Source organism: Monodelphis domestica, chromosome 5, assembly GCF_027887165.1.
Source record: "Monodelphis domestica isolate mMonDom1 chromosome 5, mMonDom1.pri, whole genome shotgun sequence".
In the NCBI taxonomy this organism is placed as follows: domain Eukaryota; kingdom Metazoa; phylum Chordata; class Mammalia; order Didelphimorphia; family Didelphidae; genus Monodelphis; species Monodelphis domestica.
Window position 1 is genome coordinate 118,365,045 of NC_077231.1, and position 22,256 is coordinate 118,387,300.

The 22,256-nt window shown below is 38.5% G+C and overlaps 1 protein-coding gene across 1 annotated transcript; it reads right to left on the reverse strand.

Annotated features, from left to right (window-relative positions):
- Positions 1-9: 9 nt before the first annotated feature.
- GSG1 (germ cell associated 1) lies at positions 10-19,044 on the reverse strand. Its single transcript, XM_007503696.3, has 5 exons — positions 18,723-19,044; positions 17,474-17,521; positions 13,470-13,622; positions 5,240-5,351; positions 10-1,088 (listed from the first exon to the last, which is right to left on the reverse strand). Exons 1-5 carry the CDS (start codon positions 19,042-19,044, stop codon positions 719-721), a joined length of 1,005 nt encoding a protein of 334 aa, XP_007503758.1. The 3' UTR covers positions 10-718.
- Positions 19,045-22,256: the final 3,212 nt, after the last annotated feature.

Sequence of the window (22,256 nt, forward strand, 5' to 3'; positions counted from 1 at the left end):
TATGGCATTATTTTGTAGAATAATAAATAAAAGGAAAGTCACTGGAAGGAAGAAGGAGAAGGAAGAAAATAGGATTTAGAGATGGGACAAAGATGAAAGTATGTTTCTTGGCTCTTCTCAGTCGTCTTGAACTAGAATCTTGGATTATGCCTTTTTTGGAATGTAGCATATGGGACTTTTTGGAAACCAAATACTCTCACATATATAGTAACAGCTTTCTTGTGCTAATACCATTGTATGGACTTCTAGGATAATGATTAATTAATATTTATTGAGTACTTCATAAGTGAAAGGTACAATACTAAACACTGTGGAGAATACAAAGAAAACTAAGACTTCACATGTGATGATGTATTGTGTTTTTATCTCATGTTAGCCAGGATGGCTCTGGTGTACTTGTCTATAAGAAAAGTGCTAAAAATGTAGATGCTAACCAAAATCACATTCATAGCTTCTAATTTTTCTGATTCTGGACAAGCTATGTATTAAGTAGGAAAGAGACCCTGGAAATGGTGAAGTGGCAATAGGAGGTATCTGGGGGAATATGGAAAGTTCTGGATTTGTACTGAGATAGCTTTGCTCCTAGTGCTTAAAAGCCTTACTAAAGAAAGTTAGTCTGGAGTTGTACACATATTCCCAGTGGCAGTAGAAGGCAGGACTTGTCTTTTCCATACCTCTTCCTCCCTCTTCCTCTATTCCCACCCCCACTATTATAGTCCTAACATTGTTCTTCCTCAACTAATGATTCAAGCACTTCACTCTGTTCCATCCTGGGCTCTTGTGGAAGCTCTTTCTCCTGTAGTTCTGAGCAAAAGTCAACCCCTGCTGAGACCAAGTGAACAGACTGATTTTGGTTCTGGTAGTAGCTGCTCAGTTGATCCCTGGAGTGTGTTGGAGATAGTGACTGCTGCTGCTGCTGTTGCTGCCGCTGCTGCAGAAAGCACTGGTAATGTAGTGGTGATGGGTGGCTCAGCTTCTCTTTGAAGGATTTGTAATGGCTACACTTGAATTCCAATACCATCTTAGTGTAGGTGTTGAGGGTAGTGACGGCTGATATCATACAACAGGTGAAAGAAACCCAGGCCATGCTAAGCATAAAGGAACAGAAGAATAAGACAATGAGAATCTGAATTTCTTTTCCTTTGTGATTTGAACTTGAGTCTATAAGAACAACAGTGCTTCCGCTTTTGCTGCATGTTATAACAGGAAGCTGTATTTTAGAAAATTAGGGTGGAGAAAACTCCCTTTTCTGAGGACCAATGGGGGAAAGGATATATAGTTTATTTAGGAGATTGTGGATCACATTATGGCTATCTTGGGGGTGAGTGAGCAGTGAAATCAGCCAGTCAAGCTGTATGAAGATTTAACTGTTATTTTATAACTTAACAATGTTGGGCAATAGATCAAAATTATCAATTATATCAGACACAGACATAGTCTAATGTGGTTTTCTATGGGCAAAGGTTTAGAGTTTGGCAATCTTATCCACTAGTCTCATGTTTGTTGGTAACAGTTTTGAGTACACAAAACAAAGTCTAGTTTCTTCCCATATTCTGAGTGCCAGGAAGTTTGTGTTTCTTCATCTAGGTCTCTAGTACCTATCTTTTGGCATTGTTACTGAGGAATTCTATCTCCTATGCCCATGTTGGCAAACCAATGGCATGTAGGCTGTTCCCCTCCCCCTCTCCATGTGCCTGAGAACATTTTCCCATCACCTGCTCCTCTGCCCAAAAGTCCAATGGAAGTGCTTCTTCCCTCCCCTGTATGAGGTAAGGTGGGGGTTCACATGTGGCATGAGGGTTGTAGTTTGGGCACTCAGTCTCTAAAAGGTTCATCATTAATGTCCCTTGCCTTTCTCTTTGGCACCTACCTAACCTAAGAACTACTGGGTCTGAACTTTGGGAGACAAGTTCTCCAATAAAGAGCAAATGTAAATTCATTAGAATCCAAATGCCCTTTGCCACATTCTAAAGAAATTTATTTAGTTTGGAGGAGATGCAATGTTTACTTCCAAAGACTTTAAAATAGAGTATAATGAAGGGGCTGGACAATTTAGAGAAGTATTTTAAGGCAGAGAAGGGAAATTATGCTAAAAAATAATCAGTAAGAGTTTCAAAAATCATTGCCTTTTCCCCCTGCCCCCTTTCTCAATAGTTCTGAACAGTTCAAGGTCAAAAAGTTTTATAAGTTTAAGGAGGGATCAAGAGGTGTTTTTTTTGTCCTCTGTCTCTAACAAACTAATCAGAATGAGTCTAGGTTTGCTTCTGCTATATTAGAACAAATAGCCTTATTCTGCTTAGTTTTCTTAGGAGACTTAAGGTCAAAGCTAAGAAATGCCCCAGTACTCTGCATTTATTATAAGGGAATACTGTAGCCACCCAAGAGAGTTTGTCAAGAGTCACCCTAAGTATGTAGTAGTTGGTGAAGATTTCTCATAAAAGAAATTCCAAGATCCTGAGCTTCTGAATTTACTCTTTAAAGTAGTAAATCTCAAGAGCAGGTAAGAGGTCAGATACTAAATATTTAGCCAAAATAGAACAACCTAAAAGCCTCCCCAAATATTCCTTATTGACTTAGGATTTTTTCCCCCTAGAATTATGAGGTTCAGTTGAAATATACAGCTGGAATAAGTGCCCACAGGATTCCATTGGACACTTAATAAATGATAATGCTTTAGAGGAGGGGTTCTAACCTAGTGCCCACTGAACCCATGGTGATCTGTGTATAGAATTCAGGGAGTCTGTGAACTTGGGTGGAAAAAAATACATTTTAATTTTCACCAACTTCTAATCAAAATCTAGCTTTTTTCAATTATTAATGTATGCAACAAAAAGCATTCTAAGAAGGGGTTTGGAGGCATTGCCAGAGTTCCCAAAGGGGTCTTTAGAGAATGGTTAGTAATTAGATGAGGACAGCATTGAGAAAAGCAAAATGATTTTGAAGGAAGAAAAGATTCTGATTTTTCCTTCTCTCACTTTTTTTTGGGGAAAAACTAAGATTTATAGAGCAGATAAATTTATAAAACAGGGCAGTTAGTTGGCACAAATGGATAGAGTGCCAGGACTGGAGTCAAGAAGACTCATCTTCCTGAGTTCAAATCTGGCCTGAGATTCTTGCATGCCATGTGATGCTTGGCAAATCACTTAACTCTGTTTCCTTCAGTTTCCTCATATGTAAATGGAGCTGGAGAAGGAAACAATAAACCACTCTAGTATCTTTGCCAAAAAAACTCAAATGGGGTCATGAAGAGTTGGACATGATTGCAAAAAAAAGATAAATAATATTTTTTCTCTTTTAAAAGTTATAGTATGGTGAGATAGGGGACACAGCATGGTGGCTCAGTGAATTGCGATCAAGGTCTAGAGATTGGAAGTGCTGGGTTGGAATCTGGCTTTAGTTTTCTGTAGCATCCCAAGCATATTCACATCTATGAATCATAAATAACTGTGCGGCTACTGTATCTCCAAGCACAAGGTTTTACCAATAAGATTTCTGAATGTAGGGGGCAGCTGGGTAGCTCAGTGGATTGATAGCCAGGCCTAGAGATGGGAGGTCCTAGGTTCAAATCTGGCCTCAGACATTTCCCAGCTGTGTGACCCTGGGCAAGTCACTTGACCCCCATTGCCTAGCCCTTACCGCTCTTCTGTTTAGGTAAGGGTTTAAAAAAAAAAAAGATTTCTGAATGCAACCTTGAAATGGCCATGCAGCCCTTGCCTAGGGCAAACTCATTAATATGATCGGAGCCTCCTTTGCTAGGGAAATCCAAGAAAGCGCAGTCTATAATCTACACGCCCAAAAAGGTGTTACTCTCACCCCACTATCCAATCCTTATTGTCCATGCTTTGTAATGTGGTTACTATGTGCTTGAGAATACTTCCCTAATCAGAGGAAGGCAATAAATACAGAGGTGGTGACCATGAATATCTCTCTTGGATCTTCAATCTTCTCTAGCAATGACTCTGTCTCTCTTCCTCTCTAGACCTTCTCCTTCCCGGAGGCTGTAACCCATCTCGGCCTGTATTCCTTGTCTTAATCTCCTCATCTACCTCGTGTTCCTTTCTACTCATATTTTCCTATCAAGGGGAGTATCATAGGTTTGTCTGCCTATTCAAACACTGACTTGTCCCTGTCTTTCATTCTCCACCCTGGTTCTCGGTTCCTATCTCTCCTCAGATCCCATCACAAAGGTGAGCCCCTTCCCTTGTGGGACCCTGCTGGTCAGAGAAGTCCATTAGGGACACCCCCACATTTTCCTGACTGTGATCTTGAGCAAGTCACTTGACCACCCCCCCCCCCCCCATTACCTAGTCTTTACCAGTCTTCTTCAAGATGCAAGGTAAGGATTACAAAACAAAACTACAATATGATTATGAGGTGGATTAGGGGGTAAAATGTAGGATTTTATAGAAAGGAATGAAGTAGATGACTTCCCAAATATGGAAGAATGAACTATTCATAGATCTAGGAATTAAACTCCACTTACCCGTGTCCCAAATATCAAAGGATCATAGATTTAGAGCTGGAAGGGACTATGGGAGTTATCAAGTCCAACTTTCTTAATTTTACAGTGGAGGACCAAAGAGTTGAGGTGACTTGTTAAAAAGTCACAGAGGATATAAGCTGGGCTTGGAATCCAGATCCTCTCATTCAAATCTAGTGTCCTTTCCAGTTGCATCATGGAACCTCTCACCAGTAAGATGTTATTCATTCTCTCTCACTCCCTGAACACCTAGAAATAGATGTATTCTTTAAGTAAGTGAGACTGATGTCTACAAATCACAAAAATATCTCATTACCTTCGTCACAGCTCTTATTTCTCATGGACAACTTGGATACCAACTAGAGAGACATTTGGATGGCGATGCAGTTGATATAGCTCTAAGAAGCTATAGAACAATGTACCATCATCAGTAGGACAACTGAACTGGACAGAGTACTTAAAAAAAAAAACAAAAAAAAACCCTAGGGGAAGCACATCTGTAGTTGCTGAGGGGCAGGTGAATTGGGTGTCACCTAATAGGCCTTTTCATTTGGCTGCATTCTTTTTGGGAGATTTAGTCTTGGTCTCAATTCTCTTAATTTGACAATGACAGCATATGAGGGATAAGATGAAGGCCAAGGGATACTACAGGAAATCTCTAGAATATCTTACAAAGGTTTTTGGGAGGTGACCTAGTGGATTTGAATCAGAGAAGAGGGCATGGCTAAGGGAGTGACAAGAACCTTTTAGTGAACATACTAGAAGGCCCAGCCATAATCCCAAGTGTGTGGCCTCCAGTCTTCTGGTCCCAAGTTGACTGTTGCCTGGAAAACTTGTGTGTACATCATGTGTGCCACCATTCCTAAAAGGCCTGCAGAAGAAATAAGAAAGCAGAACATGTTACTGTGTTTTATTATTTCACTAGATTCCCTACTTTGGAGGAAATGTTCAATTTCATGGATCATAATTTGGGAAACTATGGATTGCTGCAGAGTGGGTTGGGGCAGAAAGTATAAAAATGGAGGAGTTCCAATTGGCATTTGTCCCGACAGATTAGGAACAACTCCATCTCATAAAAATCAAAACCATAATGAAAAGTGGTTGAAGGGTCAAGAGCACTACTTTGATTAGTCAATCAGTAAGCATTTATTAAGTACTTACCACATGCCAGTCACTGTCCTGAGCACTGGAACTACAATGAATGTCAAAATACAGTGCCTATTCTGAAGAGGCTTATAATCTATGGTTATAAATTGTTTGGAAATAGTACTTAGAATTTTTAGGTCCATAGCTTTTGGAAATTTCTTATTCAAATAGTTCCATTTCCTCCCTCTCCCTTGAGCTTTCCTATCATTTCTTTTTCCTTCTTGGATCACTTTTTCCCCCTTGGACCTATATGTAGATAGCCTTCAGTATATTTAGTACATCCCTGAAAAGTTGTGTTAGCATCAAAAGCTATTTTAAATGCACTAGAAAAAACTTTAAATTCAAAGGGTCTTGTGGTAAATAAATCCTTATGAAAAGAAATGAAATTTTAGAAAATATAAATTAATTTCATATTTCATGTATCTGGTTTTAAAAAGTCATGTAGAAATTAGAAAGCGAACAAATGAAAAATCCTCAGATGAAGACTAAATTAGAGATCCTAAAACTCAAAGGAGAAATTAATAAAATTGAAAGTCAAAGAACTATTAATTTAATAAATAAGACTAGAAGCTGGTACTTTGAAAAAACAAATAAAATAGACAAAGTACTAGTCAATCTAATTAAAAAAAGAAAAGAAATAAACCAAATTGACAGTATCCAAGATTAAAAAGGAGACCTCACCTCTAATGAAGAGGAAATTAAGGCAATCATTAAAAACTACTATGTCCAATTATATGGCAACAAATATGCCAATCTAGGTGATATGGATGAATACTTACAAAAATATAAATTGCCTAGACTAAAAGAGGAAGAAATAAATTACCTTAACAACCCCATATCAGAAAAAGAAATTGAACAAGCCATCAAAGAACTCCCTAAGAAAAAATCCCCAGGTCCAGACGGATTCACAAATGAATTCTATCAAACATTCAAAGAACAGCTAACCCCAATACTATACAAACTATTTGACAGAATAAGGCAAGAAGGGGTTCTACCAAATTCATTTTACGACACAAACATGGTACTGATCCCAAAGCCAGGCAGGTCAAAAACAGAGAAAGAAAAATATAGACCAATCTCCCTAATGAATATAGACGCAAAAATCTTAAATAGGATACTAGCAAAAAGACTCTAGCAGGTCATCACAAGGGTCATCCACTATGACCAGGCAGGATTCATACCAGGAATGCAAGGATGGTTCAATATTAGGAAAACCATCCACATACTTGACCATATAAACAAGCAAACTGCCAAAAATCACATGATTATCTCAATAGATGCAGAAAAAGCCTTTGATAAAATACAACACTCATTCCTATTGAAAACACTAGAAAGCATAGGAATAGAAGGGCCTTTCCTAAAAATAATAAACAGTATATATCTAAAACCATCAGCAAACATCATCTGCAATGGGGATAAACTAGAAGCCTTCCCAATAAGATCAGGAGTAAAACAAGGATGCCCATTATCACCTCTATTATTTAACATTGTACTAGAAACACTAGCAGTAGCAATTAGAGAAGAAAAAGAAATTGAAGGTATTAAAATTGGCAATGAGGAGACCAAGCTATCAATCTGCAGATGATATGATGGTTTACTTAAGGAATCCTAGAGAATCAACCAAAAAGTTACTCGAAATATTCAACAACTTTAGCAAAGTTGCAGGATAAAAAATAAACCCGCATAAGTCATCAGCATTTCTATATATCTCTAACCCATTTCAGCAGCAAGAATTAGAAAGAGAAATACCATTTAAAATCACCCTAGACAATATAAAATATCTAGGAATCTATCTGCTGAGACAAACACAGGAACTATATGAAAACAACTACAAAACACCACACAGTTAAAACTAGATCTAAACAATTGGAAAAACATTGATTGCTGATGGGTGGGACGAGCTAACATAATAAAAATGACAATCCTACCCAAATTAATTTACTTATTTAGTGCCATACCCATTGAACTACCAAAAAACTTCTTTACTGAATTAGAAAAAACCATAACTAAGTTCATTTGGAAGAACAAAAGATCAAGGATATCCAGGGAAATCATGAAAAAAAATGCAAAGGAAGGTGGACTTGCAGTCCCAGATCTTAAACTATACTATAAAGCAGTGGTTATCAAAACAATTTGGTACTGGCTAAGAGACAGAAAGGAGGATCAGTGGAATAGACTTGGTGTAAATGATCTCAGCAAGATAGTTTATGACAAACCCAAAGACCCCAGCTTTTGGGACAAAAATCCATTATTTGATAAGAACTGCTGGGAAAATTGGAAGACAGTGTGGGAGAGATTAGGTTTGGATCAACATCTCACACCCTAAACCAAGATAAATTCAGAATGGGTGAATGACTTGAACATAAAGAAGGAAACTATAAGTAAATTAGGTGAACACAGAATAGTATACATGTCAGACCTTTGGGAAGGGAAAGATTTTTAAACCAAGCAAAACTTAGAAAGAGTCACAAATGTAAAATCAATAATTTTGACTACATCAAATTAAAAAGGTTTTGTACAAACAAAACCAATGTAACTAAAATCAGAAGGGAAACAACAAATTGGGAAACGATCTTCATAAAAACCTCTGACAAAGGTTTAATTACTCAAATTTACAAAGAGCTAAATCAGTTGTACAAAAAATCAAGCCATTCTCCAATTGATAAATGGGCAAGGGACATGAACAGGCAGTTCTCAGCCAAAGAAATCACAACTATTAATAAGCACATGAAAAAGTGTTCTACATCTCTTATAATCAGAGATGCAAGTCAAAATAACTCTGAGGTATCACCTCACACCTAGCAGATTGGCTAACATGACAGCTATGCAAAGTAATGAATGCTGGAGGGGATGTGGCAAAGTAGGGACACTAATTCATTGCTGGTGGAGTTGTGAATTGATCCAACCATTCTGGAGGGCAATTTGGAACTCTGCCCAAAGGACACTAAAAGACTGTCTGCCCTTTGATCCAGCTATAGCACTGCTGGGTTTGTACCCCAAAGAGATAATAAGGAAAAAGACTTGTACAAGAATATTCATAGCTGTGCTCTTTGTGGTGGCCAAAAATTGGAAAATGAGGGGATGCCCTTCAATTGGGGAATGGCTGAACAAATTGTGGTATATGTTGGTGATGGAATACTATTGTGCTAAAAGGAATAATAAAGTGGAGGAATTCCATGGGAACTGGAACAACCTCCAGGAAGTGATGCAGAGCGAAAGGAGCAGAACCAGGAAAACATTGTACACAGAGACTGATACACTGTGGTACAATCGAACATAATGGACTTCTCCATTAGTGTCAATGCAGTGTCCCTGAACAATCTGCAGGCATCTAAAAAACACTATCCACAAGCAGAGGATAAACTGTGGGAGTAAAAACACCAATGAAAAGCAACTGCTTGACTACAGGGGTTGAGGAGATATGACTGAAGAGAGACTCTAAATGAACACTCTAATGCAAATACCAACAACATGGAAATGGGTTTGAATCAAGAACACATGTGATACCCAGTGAAATCGCATGTCGGCTATGGGAGAGGTGGAGGGAGGGAGGAGGGAAGAAAAGAAAATGATCTTTGTTTCCAATGAATAATGTTTGGAAATGACCAAATAAAACAATGTTAAAAAAAAAGTCATGTAGAGACTAACATGAGCTAATGAAGAATGAAATGAGAAAAACTAGGAAAACAATTTATATAAATATAATACTATAAAAACAACTTTGTAAGACTTAAGAACACTGATCAATTCAGTCACTAACCATCATCGGGGAGTACTGATAAGGAAACATGTTCCCTATCTCCTTATAGGAGTGATAAACAGTGCAGTATGAGGCCTACTTTTGGGACATGGCCAGTTTGAGAATTCTTTTTACTTGACTATGTATATTTATTATAAGGGTTTTCTTTTTCTTTGTTTATGGTGGGGGAAGGGGAAAGAAAAATCTATGTTTGTTCATTGAAATAAATACAATTATTTTAAAACTTTATTGTGATATCAAAATAGATCTATACCGAGTCATTCCCTAAATGGATGAATGGTCAAAGGATATGAACAAACAGTTCTCAAAAGAATTTCAAACTATTAACAATTCTTTGAAAGATTGCTCAAAGTCCTTCATAATGAGTCAAAACAACTTTGAGATTCATTGTACTTCACACCTGGAAAATTGGTAAAAATGACAAAATATGGATGTAGTCAATATTGGAGGGTTGCAGAATGTTAGGCACACTAATACATCATTGATTGAACTAAATAATCCTGGAAAGTAATTTGGCATTATGTTAGGAAAGTGACTAAAACGTCTATACCTTTTGACACCTTTTGATACTCTCTGCTAGGTATATACCCAGGGGAAGACAAAGATTGAAGGAAATTTTCCATATCTACCAAAATATTTATAGAAATACTTTTCATGGTAGCAACAAAGCATGCTCAAAGGGCAGGTCATGTCAGACTAATCCAATTTCCATTTTTGATAGGATTGCTAGACAGATTAGGATAATGCTAGGAACACATTTACCTGAACTTTAAGAAAATATTTGGCAAAACCTTATTTATCCACAGCCAAAGAAGGAACTGTTGGAGTTTTAGAGCGGATCACAGCATGCCATCTTCCACTTTATTTTCTTCATGAGATTTTTATTATAAGCGTGATATGTGTCTTCTATTATGACATGAGCAATGTACAAATTACAAATACAAAATACAAAAATACAAAACATGTATTACATGAAAGTATTGTTATAATCTATATAAGACTATCTGCCACCTTGAGGAAGGTGGGAGAAAGGAGTGAGGGAGAAAATCTGAATCCTAAAATGTCAAAAAACAATGGTCAAAAATTGTTTCTACACGTAACTGAAAAATAAAACATACTCAACTTCACCAAATCCTTTTTTACATTTGTCTGTAAAAATATCCCTTTTTATGGGTATTATACTTTTGGGGGAAAATGGTGAGAGGTGTGCTAGACAGTAATATAGTTGAGTAGACTTTGAATTGTTGAATGGCAATACCTTGAAAGTGGTTGTCTACTTGGGAGGAGAGCTGTTGAGGAGTGCTCCACAGATCTGATTTTGACCCCATATAGTTTAATATTTGCATTAATGACTTGGATAAATGCAAGACTAGTGTGTTTTTCAGATTCATAGGTAAAAAAAAACAAACAACCTATCCAAATGGATGACTAAACCATAATCTAAAGAAGTCTTGATAGTTGCAAGTATGCCTATTTGAAAAAGTACAATAAGATGAAATTTAATGTAAAGTATTGCATTAGAGTTTTAAAAAAAGTTAACTTTATAACTATAAAATAAGAACATGGCTAGACATCAATTCATCTAGAAGTATTTGGGGATTTTGTGAACTACAAGCTCAATAGAAGGAAAAATATGATTTTTGGGGGATGCAGGGAAATAAGTAGTTCAGGACTTGTGATCCCATCAGTGTTAGAAACTCCTTCCACTGATACAGAAGGATTATTCTTCTGCAACCTGCAGTGTGTTGCCTGGAGGTACTTAGAAGATAAATGATCACACAGCTATTATGTATCAGAAGCAAGTTTTAAAGCTAACTTTCCCTAATGCCACGATTCTCTCCACTAAACCAAGCTGTCTCTCAAAGCAGTGTGGTATTGTAGTCAAAAAAGCTAATAAAGTCTTAGATTGTCTTGAAAAGTATAGTTTAGAAAGTATGTTTGTGGGGGAGGCAGCTGGGTAGCTCTTTGCATTGAGGACCGGGCCTAGAGAGGAGAGGTCCTGGGTTCAAATCTGGCCTCAGGCACTTCCTAGCTGTGTGATCCCAGACAAGTCACTTAACCCCCATTGCCTAGCCCTTACCACTCTTCTGCCTTGGAACCAATACAAAATAGTGATTCCAAGATGGAAAGTAAGATTTTTGTTTGTTTTTTAATTTAAAGCATATTGGCAAGTTAGATAATGTCTAGAGGAAAGCAAATGGGATGATAATAGACCTCAAGATATAAGGATAAGTTGACAGATTGGGAATATTTAACAAGGAGACCAGAATATTTATGGAAGATATATTGCTGTCTTCAAAATATATAGTCTGGGGGGCAGCTGGGTAGCTCAGTGGATTGAGAGCCAGGCCTAGAGACGGGAGGTCCTAGGTTCAAATCTGGCCTCAGACCCTTCCCAGCTGTGTGACCCTGGGCAAGTCCCTTACCCCCATTACCTAGCCCTTACCACTCTTCTGCCTTGGAGCCAATACACAGTATTGACTAAGAGGAAGGTAAGGGTTTAAAAAAAAACCATACATACATACATATATATGTATATATGTGTATATATATATATATATATATATATATATATATATATATATATATATATATATATAGTCTGTCATAATGAAGAGGAATTGGGCTGGTTTTGTTTGGTCCCAGAGGATAGGAGCAATGGGTGAAAGCTTAAAAGAATCATCAACTTAATAGGTAGGAGAGAAGGAGGAAAAGAATGGAGAAGGGGGGGTGGCATCTTGTTTTAGAGGGTAATTATTTGAGGCAAAAGGAAATGGCAAACCCTAAGGGCTCGCCTAGGTGGCAAGGAGACCCTGAACCTTAAGTTGCTGGTTACTTTCGGCCTTTTTGTTGCCTGTTCTAAGACCTGACAGTAGACAGCATTAAGTGCGGGCAGTGGTAAAGTCTCTCTAGAAACACATGGCAGAAACAGATATGTGCTTGACCATATCTCACCCAAGAGGGAACGTAATGGACATTGTTTCTGAATTCCTACCTTGTGTAAGGGAAAGGAATTTCCTAGGCAGTTATCTTGGAACTTAGCAAGGAAGAGAAATTTCTTGGGCAGTGCCCTGAGACTAATGCCAAGTTTGGGAGTTCAGGGAACTGTTTCCTGAAGAAAGAATTCCCCAGCATCCTCTTGTAGAAAGTTGACCACATGACCTCCACTCCTGAATGGGCAGCAAGGTGAAAGCTATGCCTAGAGGGAACAAGGTATCTCCTTTGCCATTCTGAGATGTCACTGTAAGTTATTTAGACACAGTAGATGCAAAGGAAGAGGTTATCTGTCTGGTTGCTCCAAGGCATGTTGATTCTCTGAGGAGTCCAAACTCCAGGGAACACAAATAAACTGGGAAGGACTAGAATAGTTCCTTGTAGGAGAGCTGAATATTCACCAATAGGTTGAATTAAATCCCTGGTAACTCTGAGCTCAGTTCCTTTTAAGGGGAAGTACTGTGAGTGTTTTGTGTTTTCTTTATCTGTTTATGGAACTGGTATGTCATTGGTGTCCTGTATTTTCTGTGGAGTGGTAGAAAAGCCTTCCTATGGGCAATATTTATTTATTACTTGAGCGTTTATAAGGAGCAGGGAACCCTCTTTACTCACATCTGTGAAAGCCAGACACAGACCATATTTGAAGGTTTCTTAGGGTAAAATGGGTTCAGTCATAGTAAACCAAAGAGAAAATGACCCTTCAGAGTTAATCACTGAGATCATAACTATTTCAGGCACTTATATCTGTATGTTGGGCTACTTTTGTATATATTTGGAATTAACTGTGTTCTTGTTTCCCACCCAAATAATACAAGAACCTTTAAAGCAAGCATTGCTTTGCTTTGTTTTGTCTTTCTATCCCCAGAACCTAGCACAATGCTTTACATATAGTAGGCACTTGAGAAATGTTTATGGGTAAAGGTGTGACCAGTGAATTTCCAATGGATTCTTGAAGCAAAGGCTGATGGTCACTTGTTGATTATGTTGTAAAAAGGATTCTTGTGCAGGTATGAGTTGGATTGGATGACCTTTGAGGTTCCTTCCACCTCCTGAGGATTGTGACTCCTTGGCCCCAAGGAAGAGACTTACCTGACAAGACTGAGGAAATAGCAGCAAAGGCATTAAGCTTAAGCCCACAGCCAGGGTTCCCTGGGAAGAACATTTCCAGCAGCATCAGCAGGAGGCTCATGGAGAGCAGACTAATGTAGACAATTTCTGACCCCAGGGATAGCCAAAGTATTCCTGCCAAAAACCAGAGCAAGGAGGCACCCTCACTGTCAGAACAAAACAGTAATCCAAAATGCCAATGGGGGAAAAAAGATTGTACACACAAGAGTTACTATGAGCTCTAAGGTTAGAAGTTAGTAAGAAAAACAGCAAAGGCGATATTGTATTCAAGTGGAGAATAGCCAACGAAATCAGGAAAGTCTGATCTCGTCCTCTATGTCCAACTTCCTTTTCCTTGAGATTCCCTTCCAGAATAGTCTTCTCTGCGCTGCACACAATGGCTATTTCATGAATGTTGATGACTGAATAAATTTATAAACTGCGAGAGAAGTTCCTAGAAAGTCATTGTATTCTCTTAGAATCTTTTATAGATGGAACTGTTCCCATTTCCAGATTTAGAGAAAATGTCACCTCCCACACCATTCTCTCTTCCCACTTTGTTTGCTTCTTCAATACATGGTTAGGATAATGGAACCATTGGGTGAGGGTGGTGAAGAGAGTGCAGAGCATGGAATTAATAATAATAACAACAGCAACAATAACTAACATTTAATTTTCAGTGCTTTGAGGTTAGCAATTGTTTAAAGATAAATGTAAATATAAATGATACATTTAAGTACACATTCATTGAGAGTAGCTTAAGTTGTTTTACACATGACTTGAAAATAAGCAAATAGTATTAACTTGTAATATGAAGTTACAAAAAGTTTTTAGAGACAGGTGAGAAAGATGAAATTCTGGGCTTCGAGTCAAGAAGACCTGAGTTCAAATTTGGCCTCAGATAATTATTAGCTGTGTAACCCAGGAAAAGTTTGCCTGCCTCAGTTTCCTCAACTGTAAGATAAGAATGGTAATAGCATCTTCCTCCCAGAGTTGTTGTGAGGATCAAATGAGATAATATTTGTAAAATACTGAACACAGTGCCTGGCACATAACAAGTATCATACAAATATTGCCATTATTATGATTATTATTCACACACATATTAATATATATTATTTACACATATATTAATTTCATTTTGTGCAATCTAAGAGCTATAAAGGATCTCTGAGGCCATCTACTCTAACTTGTATATATATGACCAATAATCCCTTCTACAACTTTCGCAACAGGTGGTCAATCAATCTCTGCTTGAAGACCTCTAGTAAGGTATATTCAATCTGAGTAAGGGGATGTTTAGCCTGAGAGGAAACTTTGGGGAAGAGGGTGATGGGAAGAGAATGAGCAGAGCCTTTATTAGGTGCCTTCCCTGTGCCAAGCACTATTCTAGGGACTTTTTTCTGGATTAAAATTTTTTTAATTTAACTTTTTAAAAAATTATATTTTTATTTTTTACCAATTATAAGTAATAACAAGTTCTACACAAGTTTTCCAAAGTGATATTATCAAACTTATCTCCCTCTTAGTGCTGGCAGGAGGTTCAATCTGGGTTATATATAATATCACGCAAAACATTTCTATATTGTTCTTTTTTGTAAGCAACTGAAAAATTCTATGTTTTCATCTGCACTTTTACTCCAACAGTTCCTTCTCTGGAAGTGGATAGCATTCTTTGTCATAAGTCCCTCATAATTGTTCTGGATCATTGTATTGCCGATAATAGCTAAGTCTATCACAGTTGATCATTCTATCATATTGTCTAAGCATTTTAGAATATTAAACTATTTAATGGGGACACAAGAACTATCTTGAACTATCTGAAAAGTTGTTATGGGGAAGAAGGATTAAATTTAGTGCTTTAGAAGCTGCTCCTTCCTTGTGTTAAAATGATGACCAGTTATAGCTGCTCTGTGATTCATGTCTGAATAGGGGAATTGCTAGGAGTAGGCATGGGAATGGCTGGGATTTGGTACAGAAAGAGTGAGACAGAGGTCTGAATCTTTCATATAGCTGGGATTTTATCAAAGCTTTTTATCAAAGTGCTCTAAAATGCATTAAGATAAAGAATGCCAAAATCTCAGTTATAAGTAACTTTACCAAAGTAGAATTTATCTTCTGTCTCTTAGATTAAGATCATGGTTTAGGTAGCTATCAGAATCTGGTGAAGGGGATAGGTGCATGTGAGCTACAGCTGCCTTCTGCCTTTGTTTCCTCTCTGAGTAGACCAAGGAGAAGCGGTTGGTAAGAGGAGTACCTTGGAGAAGAGGGACCATACTCCTCAATTAGAAAGGTGGGAGCCAGAGCAAGAAAGCAAGCTCTTGTCTCCTTTTGCTTTTGCTTTCACTTTCCATCTTAGACCTCCAAACCTTGACAGGTACAGGTTTACTCCCTGGTTACAAGTTAAAAAAAGAATTGCCTACTGAGGAAATATAGTTAGTGGCCAGTGTTGTTGTATAGAAAAGGCATCTGAGCTTTCTTGGAATATCCCCTGGCTCCAACCTCAACCAATAAATACAAGTAGAGTTGTTTATCCCTATGGGTTATTCTATCCTTGAACCTCACACAGTACGCAGTCCAGAGTCATGGATAGTATCTGGACAGAAGGAAGTCAGTTATCAATAATTTATCATGGTCACATGCTACAAGCTGACAGACAACATTTGGATCATCTAGTCCTCCAAGTATCCCTTTATCTGAATTATGTGAAAATGTGGTTGTCTAATCCAACTGAGCCAAACAGTCTCAAATGAGAAATTTTGCATTTAAAAGTTCTAAAAGGTAGCTGTTGGCATGACTCAAATGTGGCACAGTGGAAAGACCATTGGGTTGAAGCTTTTGTGCAAGTTGCCTTTAACTGATTGGTCTTGGCCAAATTACTTGTCCAACATGGTCCTCAGTTTCCTCATTTGTAAAATGAGAGAATTGAGTTAAATGATTTCTAAGCTCTTCTCCAGTTCTAAATTTGAACCAGAAAATTCACAATTCTCCTGGTTCACATTGAACTGAGCAATTTAATTTAATTTAATAAACATTTATTAAGTACCTTCTGTGTGCCAGACACTATGGTAAATGGTGGGAATATAAAAAGAAGCAAAAGACAGTACCTGCCCTCAACATTACAGTCCAATTAGGGAGACAATGGACAAACAAATACATACAAAGCAATCTATATACAGGAGAAGTCAGAAATAATTCAGAGAAGGAAGGTACTGTAAACCTTAAAATTTCTTAGACTTTAAAGTGATTTCCTTGTCACATACTAGAATTAAGAGGTGTTAGGGAAGGCTTTCTAGGGAACATAGGGGTAGTCAAATGTAAAAAAAAAAAGAAGCGAAAAACCAAGCCAATTGCTGTTGAGAGGCTCAGCATGTCTTCCCTTTTACTTGTTCTCAAGAAGTGACATTACAAAGAGGAAGGAAGCTGACATCATGTGGCTGGTTTATATCTGGCAGCTTAGAAAACCACCCATTTAAGTCCAACCTTCAGGAAAAGTCAAAAGAAGACCGAGTTTGACATCAAGAGATGTCCCTTATCGGCATCATCAACATCTCTCTGTCCTCTCCCAGCACTCATCTCTTAATGCTGTCTGGGTGTGTTATAACCAACACGGTTCAGTACCAAGAATATCCCTTTCACCTCTCCCAGCTGCACTGATTCATTCTATCAAGGTCTTGAGAGATGACGGCATCCTCAATATATAATGAATTCATTAAAAGTTAAATGTTGATCCTTTAATGTCTTATTCTTCCCAATGCTATTTGCTTTAAAAAATGAATTTCACTTAGGTTCAACAGCTTAACCCAAAGGGAATTCTAGGGATCCGAGGAAGGGGAAGGAGGAAGAGGACTGAACATATTTAGGGAAGGACTTTCTTTCCTTACCCTCACATCATATCAGGAGGCAATAATATACGCTGCCCACTAGAAGGCAAGCAAGCCCCTTTATGCTCCATTTTACAGAGAAATATCCAGACACAGTCTTACCTCTTTCTCCTGGGGGTGTAAGGTCAATGAAACTTCGACACTTCTCCCCTGAAACAAAAACAATAAATACACATAGAAGCAGGCTAGATGATATTATGAGGAGGTAGAAGAGACCACACATCCACCATTCATCAATTTTCCTACTACCTAAGCTTCCTTAAGATACAGAGCATAAAATAAGTTTATTGGCATCATCATTATTAATGCACCAGAGGTTGAATTGGAGTCTTCTCCATGGAACCTGCTTGGGAATGGAGCTGAGAGATAGGGCGGACATCCAAGGGAGCATACTTGGAGTTGAGCCATTTTCAGTGACACATGATATGAACTGGAAAGGATTTTAATGGTGAACTACTCCAAACTCTTTATTTTATAGGTGGTGAAGCTGAGGCCCAAGAGATCAACTGACTAAATCACAAAGCTAGAAGGAGACAGGGACAGGACCCAGATTTCTTATTTCCCATTGGTTGGTTCTTTTCACTATAGAAATACTGCCCTCTCTTTCTCCTTACTGGGTTTACTCTAATAAAGCAGGCTTTCTTTCCTAGGGACCTATGAATTTGTTCTACCTATCTCTCCATATACACATATGTACATATATAATAACTATTTTAATATAATCAATTTTCTTTTAAGCTCTGTATATTTTCTTTCATGCTTTTAAAGACATTCTCCTGAGGAGCTCTTGGGCCTCACCAGACTGCCAAGGGAATTCTTGACATTAAAAAAATAAATAAATTGAGCAATCCTTATGGTGTAAATTATTTCTGTGCAGAATTTTTTATAAAATGTGAGTAGTAAAGGAAATTCTCAAAGTTAATCATTTTTTTCATTCGCTCTCTCTACAAAAGAGCTCAGAAATGAAGAGAGTCAATGAAGAATACTGGTTTTTGATCTTTTAGGGGTCAGCAGTTTGAATCCTGGCTTGGCTGTCAGGCTACCATTGCTCTAACATTGGCTCAAGTTGTGTGACTTTAGACATGTTATTGTCCTACTCTTTGGGTCTCATCTGCAAAATAAGTGGCTAAGATTTTCAAAGGTACACTCTATCCTACCAGTGAATGGGTCCATGGGAGATCCAAATGGAGTAGAGGAGATGCAAAGATTTATTAGTTTCAATATGTATGCTTGGCGAGGATTTAGGGCTACTTATTATTGTATTACTCCTTCATTTATATAGCCCCAAACCATTTCTGTGTACTGAACTTATTTGAAAAGTGACATGAGGCTTTTGGAATGGAGACATTACCTGGGCTTTCCACGTTTTCCTCACAAGAGAGCCACATGCCAGTATGGAAGTAGCGAAAGGAGAAGCGGTCATCTCCTGTCTCCCAGCTGTAGTTTACCACCTCCTGGCTTGATGTATTGCTGCCACCCCCATCCAATGGCACTGGCATGCCAATACACTTGGTGGTCAGACTCTTCCCACACAAGGGCTTGGGCACTTTCTGGGTGCCCACACACCAGTAGCTGCCTAGGAAGGATGTGGTGGATAGGCAGAGGGCCATTATGTTGAGGATGACTGCTACAATGGTATGGTGGTGGAGGGTCAGGAGCTTCAAGAAATCCATCTGCAACAGACAAGCATTTGCAAGGGAAGGAGCAGGAATACCCTTTCAGATCTGGCTACTTTGCCCTCCCATTCCTTGAATTCATATCACATTTCTGCCTTCACTGGAAGCTAAGCCCAAGATGAAATCTTTTCTCTGTGCTTATATGAGAGCTCTATTGTACTCAATAGAGCCAAATAAGAACTTGTTATTTTCCTTCCCAAAGCAGGCAGCCTTTCTTCTAACTTCTGTGTTTCTATTGACAGTACCAGCATTTCTCCTGGCACTAAATTTCCAACTTATGGTAGAAGTCATCTTTGTTTATGTTTGTCCTTATCCTAACATGCCATCTATATCCAGTCTGTTGCCATGTCTGATTAAGTTTGCCTCTGAATATCTCTTACATTTGGCCTTTTATCTCTACTCACAAAGCCATGGCTCTAATTCAGGCTCCCATCCTCTCATCTGGATAATGCAAGAACTTCTTAACTGGTCTCCCTGTATCCAGTTTCTTCTCTCTCCTACACATTTTCTACACAGACACATTTGATATTCTTAAAACATAGTTATGACTATGTCACTCTCCTGCATAAGAAACTTGATTGGCTTCTATTTTCCTCTAAGAGAAGAAATCCTCCATTAGGAGGTTAAAACCTTTTACAATATGGTTTTAATCTCTACATCCAGGCTGATTACTTGTTAATCTTTTTCCTGTTCTATATTTTGTCAAATTGACCTACTTGCTATTTCCTGTATATGTCCTTCCATCACTTGCCTCCATGCCTCTGTATGGACTGAATTCATCTGGAATTCTCTCTCTGTCTCTGTCTCTGCCTATGTCTCTCTCTCCCTCTCCTCCCTCTCTCTCTCTGTCTCTGTCTGTCTTTGTCTCTGTCTGCCTCTGTCTGTCTGTTTGTCTCTTTATCTGTCTTTGTCTCTGTCTGTCTCTCTGTCTCTGTCCCCACCCCCATCTTTGTCTCTGTCTCTGTCTCTTCTTGGAACACCCCTAGCTCCTTTCAAGTCTTGGTGGAAATGCTACTACTGCCAATTCTCCCAGTTTTCAGAGCTCCTCCATGTAGTATAATTGTTTTGCTTGAAAGCATTCTTGAGTACTAACCTTATTCAAAAAGGAACATGAAGGTCCTGGGTTGGAGAGGTTACCTGGGATTTCTATGTCTTCATCACATAAGAATAGCATGCTTAGCACAGTGCCTGGTACAGGGTATATGCTTAATAAATATTTATTGACTAACTGAAATGTTGTCATGGGAATGGTGAAAGAAAAAGTGAATACCTCTTGTTTCCAACTATAGTTTATCCCCTCCTGGTATCTATGTATGTATTATTCTTATGTATCTATGTATGTATTATTCTCCACCAAATCTTACTCCATTGTTATTTGTGGTGTGGACATGAGCCAGGATACAGAGAAAAATGAAAATTTCTTATTTTAACTTTCTTATTCTGCAGTGAGGGGTGGCAGAATATCTACTTTGATGAAATAAAATGCTTCTATAACAATGTCCAGAAAACACTAAAAGACTGCCTGCCCTTTGATCCAGCCATAGCACTGCTGGGTTTGTACCCCAGAGAGATAATAAGGAAAAAGACCTGTACAAGAATACTCATAGCTGCGCTCTTTGTGGTGGCAAAAAACTGGAAAACGAGGGGATGCTCTTCGATTGGGGAATGGCTGAACAAATTGTGGTATCTGTTGGTGATGGAATACTATTGTGCTAAAAGGAATAATAAAGTAGAGGAATTTCATGGAGACTGGAATTACCTCCAGGAAAGTGATACAGAGTGAAAGGAGCAGAACCAGGAAAACATTTTACACAGAGACGGATACACTGTGGTACAATCAAATGTAATGGACTTCTCCATTAGTAGCAATGCAGTGATCCTGAACAACCTGGAGGGATCTATAAGAAAGAACACTATCCACATTCAGAGGAAGAACTGTGAGAGCAGAAACACTGAAGAAAAACAACTGCATAATTACATGGGTTGAGGGGATATGACTGGGGATGTAGACTCTAAATGAACATCCTAGTGCAAACACCAACAACATGGAAATGGGTTCTGATCAAGGACACATGTAAAACCCAGTAGAAGTGTACATTGGCTGTAGGAGGGGTGGGGGGAAGGGAGGGAGGAATAGAAAATGATTTTTGTAAACAAGGAATAATGTTTGAAATTGACCAAATAAAAAAACAATGTAACCCCCCCCCCAAAAAAAAATGGCCAGAAAAGGAAATAGGGAGTGCTAAGTTTTTAGACCAGCTATCAATCTGAACATAGTTACACATGACACTTTGACCAGTGATCAAGGAGTGAACATTCAAATGAAGGAATCATAAACATTTTGTCAATCTTACAGTAAACAAAACAAGAAGAAAGAAGTCGCATCTAAATGGAAGGATGGCTCACTGATTCCCCTTGGAGAAGAATATAAAATAATTGATCCAGTTGATTTTATCCTGTCCCCAAAGGCAAAAAGAAGCATCATTGGGGGCAGCTGGGTAGCTCAGTGGATTGAGAGCCAGGCCTAGAGACGGGAGGTCCTAGGTTCAAATTTGGCCTCAGCCACTTCCCAGCTGTGTGACCCTGGGCAAGTCACTTAACGCCCATTGCCTAGCCCTTACCACTCTTCTGCCTTGGAGCCAATACACAGTATTGACTCCAAGACAGAAGGTAAGGGTTTAAAAAAAAAGCATCATTTTATGAGGCAGTGGGTAACCTTATACTGAATACTCATGACAAGTATTTAAAACAAAGGCCAGTCTAAAAACCATTGCAGCTCATACTCTAATGTCTATTAGAAAGAATGATGTATACGTGTGAATTGGGGATTGGCCAATGAGGGCTCATTCCTTAGGATATGTACAATATGCTCTGACTGCAGCCATTTCCACTAGAGTTGTGGTGCTCCCACTCATAGAAATGTGTGCAAAGATCCTTTATCTCACCAGCCTGGCATGCATAGGGATTTTTCATTTCATGTTGACTTGATTTGTGATGATGAAAAGCCTCTTAATTGCTACTGAACTGGAAATGTGTGCACATAAAAGACTAGGACTGAGGAATTCTCCTTTATTTCCTTGGTCACCATTAAGGCAGTGACTCCCATAAGCCCAAGGAGGAGAGGTAGGAGGGGTAAAAGGCAGTGACCTGCCACTGGCTAGCTTCCTTCTTCTTGGCTACCATGGGGCCATGAATGTATGTTAGCACTG

What these genes read in the sequence shown, in the direction of transcription:
- GSG1 (XM_007503696.3), bottom strand. Translation starts at nt 19,044, where the DNA reads ATGGATTTCTTGAAGCTCCTGACCCTCCACCACCATACCATTGTAGCA. An exon ending in TATTTCCTCAGTCTTGTCAG is followed by an intron (nt 5,352 to 13,469) that starts GTAAGTCTCTTC and finishes TTTCTTCTGCAG; the next exon opens with GCCTTTTAGGAATGGTGGCA. An exon ending in GATTATGGCTGGGCCTTCTA is followed by an intron (nt 1,089 to 5,239) that starts GTATGTTCACTA and finishes CTTTATGCTTAG; the next exon opens with CATGGCCTGGGTTTCTTTCA.